The sequence below is a fragment of the Lipotes vexillifer genome, unplaced genomic scaffold (assembly GCF_000442215.2).
Source record: "Lipotes vexillifer unplaced genomic scaffold, Lipotes_vexillifer_v1.1 scaffold1, whole genome shotgun sequence".
Classification (NCBI taxonomy): Eukaryota; Metazoa; Chordata; class Mammalia; order Artiodactyla; family Lipotidae; genus Lipotes; species Lipotes vexillifer.
The window spans coordinates 1818656-1833350 of record NW_006779068.1 but is presented as its reverse complement, the minus strand read 5'-3'; the positions used below and the strand labels follow the sequence as shown (position 1 = coordinate 1833350).

General features: G+C 37.6%; 1 protein-coding gene across 1 annotated transcript in view; it reads left to right on the top strand.

The window, feature by feature from the left end:
* PKP2 (plakophilin 2) overlaps window positions 1-14695 on the top strand; it is a 90568-nt gene that overhangs the window by 46660 nt on the left and 29213 nt on the right. Inside the window, exon 6 of the mRNA XM_007452197.1 lies at window positions 2010-2187. Coding sequence (XP_007452259.1) covers window positions 2010-2187 — 178 coding nt within the window. The remainder of the gene's footprint in view (window positions 1-2009; window positions 2188-14695) is intronic.

Genomic DNA, 14695 nt, shown 5'->3' with positions numbered 1-14695 from the left:
CTAAGTTTTAACCATACAGACTATTATTTCAGTCATTAATATAAAGGGAGGTGATATCACCATGTAATTCTGGCAAGACCACCATGTTTGCTTTTTTCATAAAGTGGACTGTCCTGTATATCTGTTCTTCCTCTGTCCTTCATGCAGATGAAGCAGTAAATTTAAGAGGTAAGATTTAACTGACTGGGCGGTGGGGGCATAAATAGGAAGAAAATGAAGATGGCTTCTCTTTCTGTCCCCTCTCTGTTTCTCCTTTCCTGGATGATAGCGAGTTAGAGTAACTTACTGAAGAATGAATGATGGCAAAGCAACTTGACACCTGCTGGGAGTCACACTGGAATAGCAAGCAGTAGAGGTATAGTGCTTCCACTGAATCAGAGGTATTTGAGCACCAAATTTGTGAGAAAAACAAATCCTAAATGTATATGCCACTTTGTGTTCTCTCTCAGTACCCAGCTTCAGTCCCTGTCTCACAAATGCCCTGGGAAATACAGTATCCTGTTATCTTAATTTCTTCCTGAGTTGGCTTATATGGCCTTTCTTTTTAAATGGGGGTGGAGGGGACTCAAGAGGAATAGGAAAGTTAAGTGAGTAAATGTGGTACCAGTCTTAGACCAATGCTTAGGCCATGCAAGTTGGCAGGTAGCTAAAATGCTCTTGTCTCTCCTTCTCTGCCAAACTGTAATATAAGAAGTAGATGAGGTAGAGCCAGCATAAATTCTGGCAGGACATAAAGTCTGTCATTGGGTAGGAGTTAATAAATATTAATTGGTGATGTTGAGCAGCCTGCTGTTGACAGGCATAGGCAAAAGCTTTCTAGAGGCTCTTACTGCTATTATTGGAAGGCAGATGTCAGGTGGGAGTTGCAGGCAGTGGGGAGCGGTAGGCAGGCAGAGATGTCCTTAGATATGTATGTATCTAAGGGAGAAAACTATGACTTTTAAAGTGCTGAACTCTTAATTACAACAGAATCATTTCGAGCTTTCCTGTTGGTGAGCCCAGAATTTATTATACTAATGAGGTCAGCTTTGTGGTAGGGTCTTTTAAGAGAAACAGCAATAAGGATTTTTGGCATTCATTTATGTTCTTGATTAAACATGTATAGTTTTACACTGTAAGTTCTCTTTCTCCCTCTCTCTCTCTGTATGTATATGTGTGTGTGTGTGTGTGTGTGTGTGTGTGTGTATATATATATATATATGTATATTTTAAACATCTTTATTGGAGTATAGTTGCTTTACAGTGGTGTGTTATTGGAGTATAGTTGCTTTACAATGGTGTGTTAGTTTCTGCTTTACAACAAAGTGAATCAGTTATACATATACATATGTCCCCACATCTCTTCCCTCTTGCGTCTCCCTCCTTCCCACCCTCCCTATCCCACCCCTCTAGGTGGTCACAAAGCACTAAGCTGATCTCCCTGTGCTATGCGGCCTCCCACTAGCTATCTGTTTTACTTTTGGTAGTGTATATGTCAGTGCTACTCTCTCACTTAGTCCCAGCTTACCCTTCCCCCTCCCTGTGTCCTCAAGTCCATTCTCTAGGACGTTTGTGTCTTTATTACCGTCTTGCCCCTAGGTTCTTCATGACCTTTTTTTTTTTTTTTAGATTCCATATATATGTGTTAGCATACGGTATTTGTTTTTCTCTTTCTGACTTACTTCACTCTGTATGACAGACTCTAGGTCCATCCACCTCACTACAAATAACTCAATTTTGTTTCTTTTTATGGCTGAGTAATATTCCATTGTCTCACCACTAGTATACATATATATATATATATATATTTTTTTTAATTATTCTTATGGAACAGCTTCCATTGCCATCTAATGAGGTCTAAACAGGTTTTTTCCCTTGGGAAAAGGGCTGTCTCCCCCTACCTTGTTTTTGGTTTTTTTTTTCCTTTTATAACTAGCCATAGCTCTAGGGGTGACGGTCTTAACTGATCTTTTCAGCAGTCATTTTGACCCAACCCTGCACTGTTTTGATGGTACTCTTTGCTTTTCTAGGTTTGCTGTGGAATTTGTCCTCTAATGACAGACTTAAGAATCTCATGGTAACAGAAGCCTTGCTTATCCTGACTGAGAATATCATCATCCCCTTTTCGGGGTGGCCAGAAGGAGACTACCCCAAAGCGAATGGTTTGCTCGATTTTGATATATTCTACAATGTCACAGGATGCCTAAGGTAATACCACTCTACAACCGCCCTCAACCTTTTCTCTGTACACTTTAAATATTGCATCCAGATCTGTCTAAAACTCTACCGAATTACCTGGAGATATGGTAAAAATTATAAAGATCACTCTAAATACTAGAAGCACAATGTAGAAAGAGTATTTTTTCCAGACATGTTTGATTCCAGAAGCTACCCACATTAGCTCATGAGAGAGAGCATGTCTTCCAATAAAGAAACTAGAAATCCAGTCCAAACACCTAGAAGTCCAGGCACACTGGCCTTTCCTGTCTCACAGGATTTAAGCCAGGCTCCATGGTGTATTTTTAGTTCACAAAAATATAATTTAATGACATGATTAAAAAAATAGTTTTGAACCTGCAGTTTTTAAATAGGCAACAAAGCTTAAAAGGATAGAATGTCTTGCCACAAGAATAGCTTACAAAAAACGTTAGTTTGATCAGCATTTCTAAATATTGGGATGAAAAAATGCTAGAAATGTTTTCTCCCCTGGGCTGTCAGATGCCAGCTAAACCAAGAGGAAATAGAAACACATGCAGGAGGAAGAAACGTTAGTCTCAACCTTTGTAGAAGCATGCCTCTCAAGCTTTCTTATATATATTTGAAAATAATCATTGTCCTTTATGTCCAAGGATTAAAAGAAACCAGATACATATGTAATCAAAATTAGGCAGCCCAGAATAAGTTGGGTCATATTCTGCCTTTTGATCTTTTCTCTAGTTTCACAGTTCACTTTTTGAGGGAATCTGTTTGGATTATAACAGAGGGAATTTATTATGGTAAGATGTTTATCTTATCTCCACAGTTAATCACACAGTAATGCATATCAAATGCCAGTTTTTTATAAAGAATTATGTTAGCCACTGAGAGTTTTACAAAGATAAATAAGAAAATTCTTAACTTACCTTTAATCTAGCAGGGGATGCAGATAAGCAAATAAACTAGAATGCAATGAAATATGTTACAGCAGTGATTCTCAAAGCATGGCCCCTGGACTAGTAGCATGTATATTACCTGGAATTTATTAGAATCCTCAGATTTCATCCCAGACCTACTAAATCAGAAGTTTCAGGAACACGTGTCAGGAACAAGTGAAGTGCTGCAGCAATGCAGAACAAAGGACCATTCATGCCAGCTGAGTGGGATCAGAGGTGCCAAATGAGCTGGGCTTTGGTGGGCTATTTCAGTAGACAGAAATTCTCTAGGTAGTATCCCTTGAAATTTATTTGCTATACAGTCCACTAGAACTGCTTTTCTTTTTTTTTAACGTCTTTATTGGAGTATAATTGCTTTACAATGTTGTTAGTTTCTGCTATATAACAAAGTGAATCAGCTATATGCATACGTATATCCCCATATCCCCTCCCTCTTGCGTCTCCTTCCCACCCTCCTTATCCCACCCCTCTGGGTGGTCACAGAGCACCGAGCTGATCTCTCTGTGCTATGCGGCTGCTTCCCACCAGCTATTTGTTTTACATTTGGTAGTGTGTATATGTCAGTGTTACTCTCTCACTTCATCCCAGCTTACCGTTCCCTGTCCCCGTGTCCTCAAGTCCATTCTCTACATCTGTGTCTTTATTCCTGTCCTGCCCCTAGGTTCATAAGAACCATTTTTTTTTTTTTAGATTCTATATATGTGTTAGCATATGGTATTTGCTTTTCTTTTTCTGACTTACTTCACTCTGTATGACAGACTCTAGGTCCATCCACCTCACTACAAATAACTCAATTTCCTTTCTTTTTATGGCTGAGTAATAGTCCATTGTATATATGTGTCACATCTTCTTTATCCATTCACCTGTCGATGGACACTTAGGTTGCTTCCACGTCCTGGGTATTGTAAATAGTGCTGCAGTGAACATTGTAGTACATGACTTTTTTTGAATGATGGTTTTCTCAGGGCGTATGCCTAGTAGTGAGATTGCTGGGTCATATGGTAGTTCTACTTTTAGTTTTTTAAGGAACCTCCATACTGATCTCCGTAGTGGCTATATCAATTTATATTCCCACCAACAGTGCAAGAGGGTTCCCTTTTCTCCACACCCTCTCCAGTGTTTATTGTTTATAGATTTTTTGATCATGGCCATTCTGACCAGTGTGAGGTGATACCTCATTGTAGTTTTAATTTGCATTTCTCTAATGATTAGTGATGTTGAGCATCTTTTCATGTGTTTGTTGGCAATCTGTTTATCTTCTTTGGAGAAATGTCTATTTAGGTCTTCTGCCCATTTTTGGATTGGGTTGTTTGTTTCTTTGATATTGAGCTGCAAAGCTGCTTGTATACTTTGGAGATTAATCCTTTGTCAGTTGCTTTGTTTCCAAATATTTTCTCCCATTCTGAGGGTTGTCATTTGGTCCTGTTTATGGTTTCCTTTGCTGTGCAAAAGCTTTTAAGTTTCATTAGGTCCCATTTGTTTAGTTTGGTTTTTATTTCCATTTCTCTAGGAGGTGGGTCAAAAAGGATCTTGCTGTGATTTATGTCATAGAGTGTGCTGCCTATGTTTTCCTCTAAGAGTTTGATAGTTTCTGGCCTTACATTTAGGTCTTTAATCCATTTTGAGTTTATTTTAGTGTATGGTGTTAGGAAGTGTTCTAATTTCGTTCTTTCAATGTAGCTGTCCAGTTTTTCCAGCACCAGTTACTGAAGAGGCTATCTTTTCTCCATTGTATATTCTTGCCTCCTTTATCAAAGATAAGGTGACCATATGTGCGTGGGTTTATCTCTGGGCTTTCTATCCTGTTCCATTGATCTATATTTCTGTTTTTGTGCCAGTACCATACTGTCTTGATTACTGTAGCTTTGTAGTGTAGTCTGAAGTCTGGGAGGCTGATTCCTCCAGCTCCGTTTTTCTTCTCAAGATTGCTTTGGCTATTCGAGGTCTTTTGTATTTCCATACATATTCTGAAATCTTTATTTCTAGTTCTGTGAAAAATGCCATTGGTAGTTTGATAGGGATTGCATTAAATCTGTAGATTGCTTTGAGTAGTATAGTCATTTTCACAATATTTTTTTTTCTAATCAAAGAACATGATATATCTCTCCATCTGTTTGTATCATCTTTAATGTCTTTTATCAGTGTCTTATAGTTTTCTGCATACAGGTCTTTTGTCTCCTTATATAGGTTTATTCCTAGGTATTTTATTCTTTTTGTTGCAGTGGTAAACGGGAGTGTTTCCTTAATTTCTCTTTCAGATTTTTCATCATTAGTGTATAGGAATGCAAGAGATTTCTGTGCATTAATTTTGTATCCTGCTACTTTACCAAATTCATTGATTAGCTCTAGTAGTTTTCTGGTAGCATGTTTAGGATTCTCTATGTATAGTATCATGTCATCTGAAAACAGTGACAGCTTTACTTCGTCTTTTCCAATTTGGATTCCTTTTATTTCTGTTTCTTCTCTGACTGCTATGGCAAAAACTTCCACAACTGTATTGAATAGTAGTGGTGAGAGTGGGCAACCTTGTCTTGTTCCTGGTCCTAGAGGAAATGGTTTCAGTTTTCACCATTGAGGACGACATTGACTGTGGGTTTGTCATATATTGCCTTTAGTATGTTGAGGTAAATTCCCACTAGGCCCTTTCTGAAGGGTTTTTATCATAAATAGATGTTGAATTTTGTCAAAAGCTTTTTCTGCATCTATTGAGATGATCATATGGTTTTTATTCCTCAGTTTCTTAATACGGTGTATCACACTGATTGATTTGCATATACTGAAGAATCCTTGCATTCCTGGGATAAACCCCACTTGATCATGCTGTATGATCCTTTTAATGTGCTGTTGGATTCTGTTTGCTAGTATTTTGTTGAGGATTTTTGCATCTATGTTCATCAGATATATAGGCCTGCAGTTTTCTTTTTTTGTGACGTCTTTGTCTGGTTTTGGTATCAGGGTGATGGTGGCCTTGTAGAATGAGTTTGGGCGTGTTCCTCCCTCTTCTATATTTTGAAAGAGTTTGAGAAGGATAGGTGTTAGCTCTTGTGTAGATATTTTATAGAATTTGCTTGTGAAGCCATCTGCTCCTGGACTTTTGTTTGTTGGAAGATTTTTAATCACAGTTTCAATTTCAGTGCTTATGATTGGTCTGTTTATATTTTCCCTTTCTTCCTGGTTCAGTCTCAGAAGGTTGTGCTTTTCTAAGAATTTATCGATTTCTTCCAGGTTGTCCATTTTATTGGCATATAGTTGCTTGTAGTAATCTCTCATGATCCTTTGTATTTCTGCAGTGTCAGTTGTTACTTCTCCTTTTTCATTTCTAATTCTGTTGATTTGAGTCTTCTCCATTTTTTTCTTGATGAGTCTGGCTACTGGTTTATCAATTTTGTTTATTTTCTCAAAGAACCAGCTTTTAGTTTTATTGGTCTTTGCTATGTTTCCTTCATTTCTTTTTCATTTATTTCTGATCTGATCTTTAAGATTTCTTTCCTTCTGCTAACTTTGGGGTTTTTTTGTTCTTCTTTCTCTAATTGCTTTAGGTGTAAGGTTAGGTTGTTTATTTGAGATGTTTCTTGTTTCTTGAGATAGGATTGTATTGCTATAAGTTTCCCTCTTAGAACTGCTTTTGCTGCATCCCATAGGTTTTGGGTCATCGTGTTTTCATTGTCACTTGTTTCTAGGTATTTTTTGATTTCCTCTTTGATTTCTTCAGTGATCTCTTGGTTATTTAATACTATATTGTTTAGCCTCCATGTGTTTGTATTTTTTACAGTTTTTTTCCTGTAATTGATATCTAGTCTCATAGCATTGTGGTCGAAAAAGATACTTGATAATGATTTCAATTTTCTTAAATTAACCAAGACTTGATTTGTGACCCAAGATATGATCTATCCTGGAGGATGTTCCATGAGCACCTGAGAAGAAAGTGTATTCTGTTGTTTTTGGATGGAAGGTCCTATAAATATCAGTTAAGTCCATCTTGTTTAATGTGTCATTTAAAGCGTGTGTTTCCTCATTTATTTTCATATTGGATGATCTGTCCATTGGTGAAAATGGGGTGTTAAAGTCCTCTACTATTTTTGTGTTACTGTGGATTTCCCCTTTTATTGCTGTTAGCATTTGCCTTATGTACTGAGGTGCTCGTATGTTGGGTGCATAAATATTTACAATTGTTATATATTCTTCTTGACTGATCCCTTGATCATTATGTAGTGTCCTTCTTTGTCTCTTCTGATAGTCCTTATTTTAAAGTCTATTTTGTCTGATATGAGAATTGCTACTCCAGCTTTCTTTTGATTTCCATTTGCATGGAATATCTTTTTCCATCCCCTCACTTTCAGTCTGTATATATCCCTAGGTCTGAAGTAGGTCTCTTGTAGACAGCATATATATCGGTCTTGTTTTTGTATCCATTCAGCCAGTCTGTGTCTTTTGGTTTGAGCATTTACTCTTTTTACATTTATGGTAATTATCAATATGTATGTTCCTATTCCCATTTTCTTGATTGTTTTGGGTTTGTTGTTGTAGGTCTTTTCCTTCTCTTGTGTTTCCTGCCTAGAGAAGTTCCTGTAGCATTTGTTATAAAGCTGGTTTGGTGGTTCTGAATTCTCTTAGCTATTACGTGTCTGTAAAGCTTTGGATTTCTCTCTCAAATATGAATGAGATCCTTGCTGGGTAGAATACTCTTGGTTGTAGGTTTTTCCCTTTCATCATTTTAAATATGTCCTGCCACTCCCTTCTGGCTTGCAGAGTTTCTGCTGAAAGCAGCTGTTAACCTTATGGGGATTCCCTTGTATGTTATTTGTTGTTTTTCCCTTGTGCTTTTAATATTTTTTCTTTATATATAATTTTTGATAGCTTGATTAATATGTGTCTCGGCATGTTTCTCCTTGGGTTTATCCTGTATGGTGCTCTCTGCTTCCTGGACCTGATTGACTATTTCCTTTCCCATGTTAGGGAAGTTTTCGACTATCATCTCTTCAAATATTTTCTTATACCCTTTCTTTTTCTCTTCTTCTTCTGGGACCCCTATAATTTGAATGTTGGTACAGTTAATATTGTCCCAGAGGTCTCTGAGACTGTCCTCAATTCTTTTCATTCTTTTTTCTTTATTCTGCTCTCTGGCAGTATTTCCACCATTTTATCTTCCAGCTCACCTATCTGTTCTTCTGCCTCAGTTATTCTGCTATTAATGCCTTCTAGAGTCTTTTTAATTCAGTAATTGTGTTGGTCATCACTGTTTGTTTGCTCTTTAGTTCTTCTAGGTACTTGTTAAATGTTTTTTGTATTTTCTCCATTCTGTTTCCAAGATTTTGGTTCATCTTTGCTATCGTTACTCTGAATTCTTTTTCAGGTAGGTTGCCTATTTCATCTTCACTTTTTTGGTCTTGTAGGGTTTTACCTTGCTCCTTCATCTGTAAGATATTTTTTTTGTCTTTTTTTTTTTTGATGGGTGGTGCTGTGTTCCTGTCTTACTGGTCATTTGGCCTCAGCCGTCCAGCACTGGAGTTTGCAGGCAGTTGGGTAGAGCTGGGTCTTCGTGCTGTGATGAGGACCTCCAGGAGGCCTCACTCCAATTGATATTCCCTGGGTTCTGAGGTTCTCTGTTAGTCCAGTAGTTTGGACTCGGAGCTCCCACCACATGAGCTCAGGCCCAACTTCTGGCCTGGAAACCAAAATCCCGCAAGCTCTGTGGTGCAGTTAAAAAAAAGAAAGAAAGAAAGAAAAAACGGTGCAGTACAATATCAAAGAATAAAGAACAAAATAAAATTAGAAAGATAAAAAATATATTCAGAAAAATAAAACTATAATTAACAACCAGTCGCTGGGAGTTCCTCCTGTACCCTTAGCTGTCCGTGGTCCCCCACCAGTGCCTGGTAAGTGCCCTAGTTGTGTGGAGACACGAAATCCACATCCTCCTAGTACTCCACCCACTTGGAACCACTTTTTAATGTATTTTTGATTCATTAAAACATTTTGATTCATTTAAAAACATTTTGCATCTTAAAATTTTTCTGTCGCTCCCATTGCCTGCCTTACCATGTGCAACAGAGTTCTTAGCATGGCAGACTCAGGACTCTTTCAATTGAAAATGGCAGATACACAATTCAAAGTTCCTTAAATCAAGTGGCTCATGTGGCTGAGATGTTGACGGTCACTTGTGGAAGTGAAAGAAGTGCAAGAGGAACCATGGCCTCAAGGACTGGGACATAAATTCAGCATCTCTACAACTCAGTCTCCTATTTACAGGCATACCTCGGAGATATTATGGATTCAGTTCTAAACTACCACAATAAAGTGAATATTGCAATGAAGCAAGTCACACAATCTTTTCGGTTTTCCAGTGCTTTTTTAAGTATGTTTACATTATGGTACAGTCTATTAAGTGTGCAATGGCATTATGTCTTAAAGAAATCAATGTACATACCTTAATTTAAAAATGCTTTATTACAAAAAAATGCTAACCATCATCTAACAACACAGGGTTGCCACAAACCTTCAATTTGTTAAAAAAAAAAATGCAATGTCTGTGAAGCTCAATAAAGCAAAGCACAGTAAAACGAGGTATGCCTGTATATCTCATTTCTGCTTACTCGTCTTCTTTGAAGACTACTGGGCTCATTCTCTAAAAATGCAAACAAGCCTTCTCCACGTAGCAGATCCCTAAATCACAGGCAGCCCTTGCTTAGCCACCCAGCAGAAAAAGTGCACTTCTTTCTTTAAATGTCAATCTCCTAGAAGGTTTAACCCTGACCCTGCTTCTGAAAGGTTTGTATCGTTTGAGCCTCTGTTCCCCTAGATTGACCAGACCTGGATCAGATACTTGCTTCATGGCAACAGTGGCAACAAGGTCTGTTAAAGTAGCAAGAGGGAGGGGAACACTTGCTGGACAAACAAAACAAAAATAGAATACACCTTCCTCAATTACAGCATATGCAACCTTTCTCAGTCTATCCACAACCTTCTTTACAATCTTACTTCCCATTTTCCTGCAGACATACCCCAAAGTACAAGCAAGCTACAAAGTACTTGCTTTCCTTAGATATTATAGGTAATTTCATATAGCCAAGGCTTTGTTCAATTTTACTGCCTGGTAAACATTTTCTATTATCTGCCTACTGATCACTTAATCTCCTAATCATATAATAGCAAAGAGAAAGTTCATCTTTTCTGTAAAACATTTTCCTGCCTCAGGCAAAAGCCATTACTTGTTTATAAGAATTCAAACAGGACTTTTTACAGGTAAGTCACCTCTGTACAGACTTTGTATTACATTGCTATTTTTGTGGGAAGTTGTTTACATACCTTTTTTATTAGATTGTGAACTCTAAGAGCTAAGCCTATGCATTTTTCTTATCTCTAATTCCTAGCACATAGCAAGGTTTCTGACATATAGTAAGCAAGTATAAAGTATTTGAGTGAAATGAGTAATGAATGAGTGAGCAAATGAAAATCCATTATGAATTAGGTGGATAATCATGTCTAGCAAGGTATCAAATTTGTGATGGAAAGTAATCAAACAGAAGTTGGAAACATTAGCTAAAGCCAGACTGAGGGGGCCTTATAAATCATATTAAGGAGTTAATATTTTTCTTCTGTAAGCAAAGTTAGTAGTGTGGGGAGGATAGAAATATAAGTTCTGCATGAAGAAGAAAAATTATAATATCCACATGAAAGGTGTATTGGGAAGGTGGAAATCTAAAAATAAAGATTTTGGTTACAGATCTTTTCCTGTAGTCTCCTTTTATGAACAAAGAATAACAGACTTGCGTGGTTTGGGTGAAGCAGTGCCCTTGTTGGCACACATTTTTCAGATATGTTATTGCCTGAATCCACTCCCATCATAACGACACCATTTTAAACAGTGTTTGCAAAGTCAATCCAAACCACTGATTTGAACTACTTTCAGAAGCAGAATATTGCAAAATATTTGGGAAATTGAGTATCATAGTATTTGCTTACTAAAATATCTATTCTTATTTCATCTGTATGTCTAATTTGTCATAATAATAGCTAATATTTACATTGTAAAAACTGTTCAGAATGCTTTATGAGGATTTCCTCAGTTTATTCTCAGGGCAACCCTTGTAAAGTAGGCCTTCCCATTTTATAGATAAGGAAACTGGAGCTCAGAGAGGTTAAGAGATTTTCCCAACATCATACAGCTAGTAAGAGACAAAGCTGGAATTCTAATCCAGGAAGGCTGTCTCCAGGGCCAAGCTTTTCATCAGTGTGCTGGATACATTGATATTAGTCACATGTCTACAGACTGCTCTGCTGTGGATTAAGCCTCTGCCCTTCACAGTCTCACAACCTCGCAGGGTCAGGTAGGCCAGTGTACAGTCACGTTCAGGTCTCATTGTGGGAATTGTGTCTGCGTTTCAGTGTTGTCTTTTTTTAAGGAATTCTATGCAAGTGGAACTCTGCACTACATTTCCTATTAACAGAGAAAATAGAAAGCATAAGAACTGGGAGGTCTTTCCAAGAGAGGAGATGGCTTTGTAGACAACTTCGGGTAGATGTTGTCACAATGAGTATAAAAGTCAGTAAGGAGATGTGATTTAGAAAGGGACCTGTAGGGAACCTGTAATCAAATAGTCTCAATTTTCACAATAGAGCTGTCTTCTGAATATTTGCTTATTTCTGACTCCAAGTTACTCTAAAAAGATTTTAAGACAGGTGTTGACTAGCTCTAATAAGAGTGAATCTTAACTACATAAAAATAAATGTTAGCAAATATTGTAACTGCTACAAGTTCATTGGAGGTATGGCCTCTGCCACTGGGTGTAGAGCCAACAGTGAACTGGCAACATGAGTAGTATTTTGGGCATTGTGTTGACTTAGGTTAGTGTAGCTAAATTCCTTCAATCTACTTTGAAGTAGAACTTCTACATAGACCAGTGACTTTGTCCCTTTACTAACTTGACAGTGAGATCAGTTCTGAGAGGGACTTCCCTGGTCTTTAGATAGCAGTGGTGCAGAGTGAATCTGCTCAGCAGGTAAAATCTTTGCTTCATTAATGAACTTGTGACAGTGACTCCAGTTCTGCCCACCTGGAGCTGCTACAGTGTGATCACATTCAGACAGGAGAACATGCACAGCTTATCCTTCAAAAACTGTCAGATACACCGTATCTGTCAGGTATCAGGTCATTTTTCTACAGAATTAGCATCTGCCTGCCGCAGCATTTACCGTGGGCCTTGGTGCTTTCTTTAGGTAATTCCTTTGGAATTACATACTTTTCATGACTAAAGTTACTCACTGACAGGTGATACAAATTTTGCAATAGGGAAAACAATGTTCATTGCAAGTTTCAGGTTTTTTCTTAAACACTATGCCAGTATAATGAATAATAAAATCCAAGTTAGGAGAGGAAAAATAAATTGATACACTCCAATTTGTGCTAGAGCCATCAAGAGCAGTTGTCAGGATCTCCTCATACCTCCACATTCAGTGACATCATGTTGGTAGCTTGAAATCAGCCATGGTGGGAGTATTTACACTATAGAAATTGGCAAATGCTACAAATCAGAGCTCTCCCCACTCCACCAACCCAGAAAGCTGGTTGGCATACCGCTGGCACTGAATTTCCATTAGTTGATTAACATCAAGATGTGGATAATTAGGGTAAAGGCATATTTCTCCTTACATATCTCTTTTCAAAGAAGAAATATTTCCTTTGTCTTCTTGGAAGACATTATGAAGCATTATCCACCCCATGTTTTTTTGGGGTGGAGAAAACGTACTAAAATGCCCCATTCTTTTTTTCAAAATTATTTTTATTTACTTAGGACAAGAAGTATAACAGTTAGAATATTTAATAATTTATTTTGATTAGTAGGATACTCTTCCAAACATTTCAAACTGCAAAAGACTTATGTGACAACCATAGAATTGTAAATTACCAAAGAGCATTAGCTGCCTTCTTTGATTGTACACCCTTCCTACACATACTTATTGTGAGCCCCTGTTTGTCAATTTAGTATGGGTAACTCATTGGGAATTGGTGTGACATGGCTGTCGATTCTCTATGTTCCACCTCACTGATTGCCACACTTTTGGGACACCTTTGGATGTGACATAAATAAAACCAATGGTCATTATCAGGGTGTATGTTCAAAATTCCTACCAAAGATTTATCATTATTTCTCCATTCTTCCATTTGGTTCTCACTATTGCTTTCCTTCTCTTACCTTCTTTCCTTCTTTCCTTTCTTACCTCAGTCTTCTTTGTTCTCTTAAAAGGGAAGAGGTGGAAACAATTTAGAGGTCAGAAATTAGAATGCCTCCAGGGGTCAGACAGGCACTTAAGTGGACAGGTGTAAGACTATGGGCTGCTATCAGACTAGAGAATGGAAAAAAATGCCTACCTCAGGAGCAGTGACATTCAGAGTCCTGGAAAACACTTCAGGCCAAACACAGACTCTTCTGAGAAAGCCTCTGTTAGCAGTCTCATTCTTCAGCTGAAGAAATTAAGTACTAGTGACCCTTCCACAATAATAGAAGCAGTTATCAGAAACTTGAGAAAAGCAACTAATCCAGCCTTCTTGGGATTTTACCACTTGGTCTGTCTTCCCTCTTGCTCTTATCCAATCCTTTCCAGTACTTGAGTGCCTGCTGTATCCAAAGCACTGTTTAAATTTCGGAAATTTCAAAGGGGGATGGGACCTATCTTTGCCCTGGAGGAACTCCAGTTTTAGTGGGGGAAAGGCACCAGAAGAGATTATCACAGTCCATTTGATAAGAAGTGTAGAAGAGGTTTGAAAAGACTGTTAATGCAGGCATTGAGTTGCTTAACTGATGTTGCCTAGGGATTGGGAAAAAATGTTGACTGGAGAGTCACATTTTAGGAGCTGGTAAAGGAAGAGTAGCTGTTTGAATGTCCCTCTCAATCTTTAGTTCATCATGCTATCACTAGTTCATCTCTATCCTTTTTCAATATAGTCATTAAAAATATGAATTCATAAAACTCTGAAAAGTTGTTTTCCTAAACTCCTATCATTTGTTAACCATTTGCTTATGAGAAAGACTTATAAACTTGCTGCCTTAATATTATCACCACAGTCTGATTAACAACTGTTTCTCAGACTCACAGACTTAGAGAACCAATTTATGGTTATGGGAGAAAGGGTGGAGGGGAGGGATAAATTGGGAGTTTGGGATTGACACTGCTCTATTTAAGGTAGATAACCAACAAGGACCTACTATATACCACAGGGAATTCTCCTCAATATTCTGTAATAACCTAAATGGAAAAAGAATTTGAAAAAGACTAGATACATGTATATGTATAACTGAATCACTTTGCTGTACACCTGAAACTAACACAACGTTGTTAATCAACTATGCTCCAATATAAATTAAAAGTTAAAAAACACACAACTGTTTCTGCATTGTAAAGGCCACCCCAGAATTTGCCATTTTGTTTAGGATAATAGGACAAAATGACAAAACATTACTATAAAACATTATGAAATATACTCCTTTTTCTTAATTATATTTTATGCCAGTTGAAGAGGAAAAGCAATTGGTAATGCATTTCTCCTGCAAGTGACTTAAACTTCA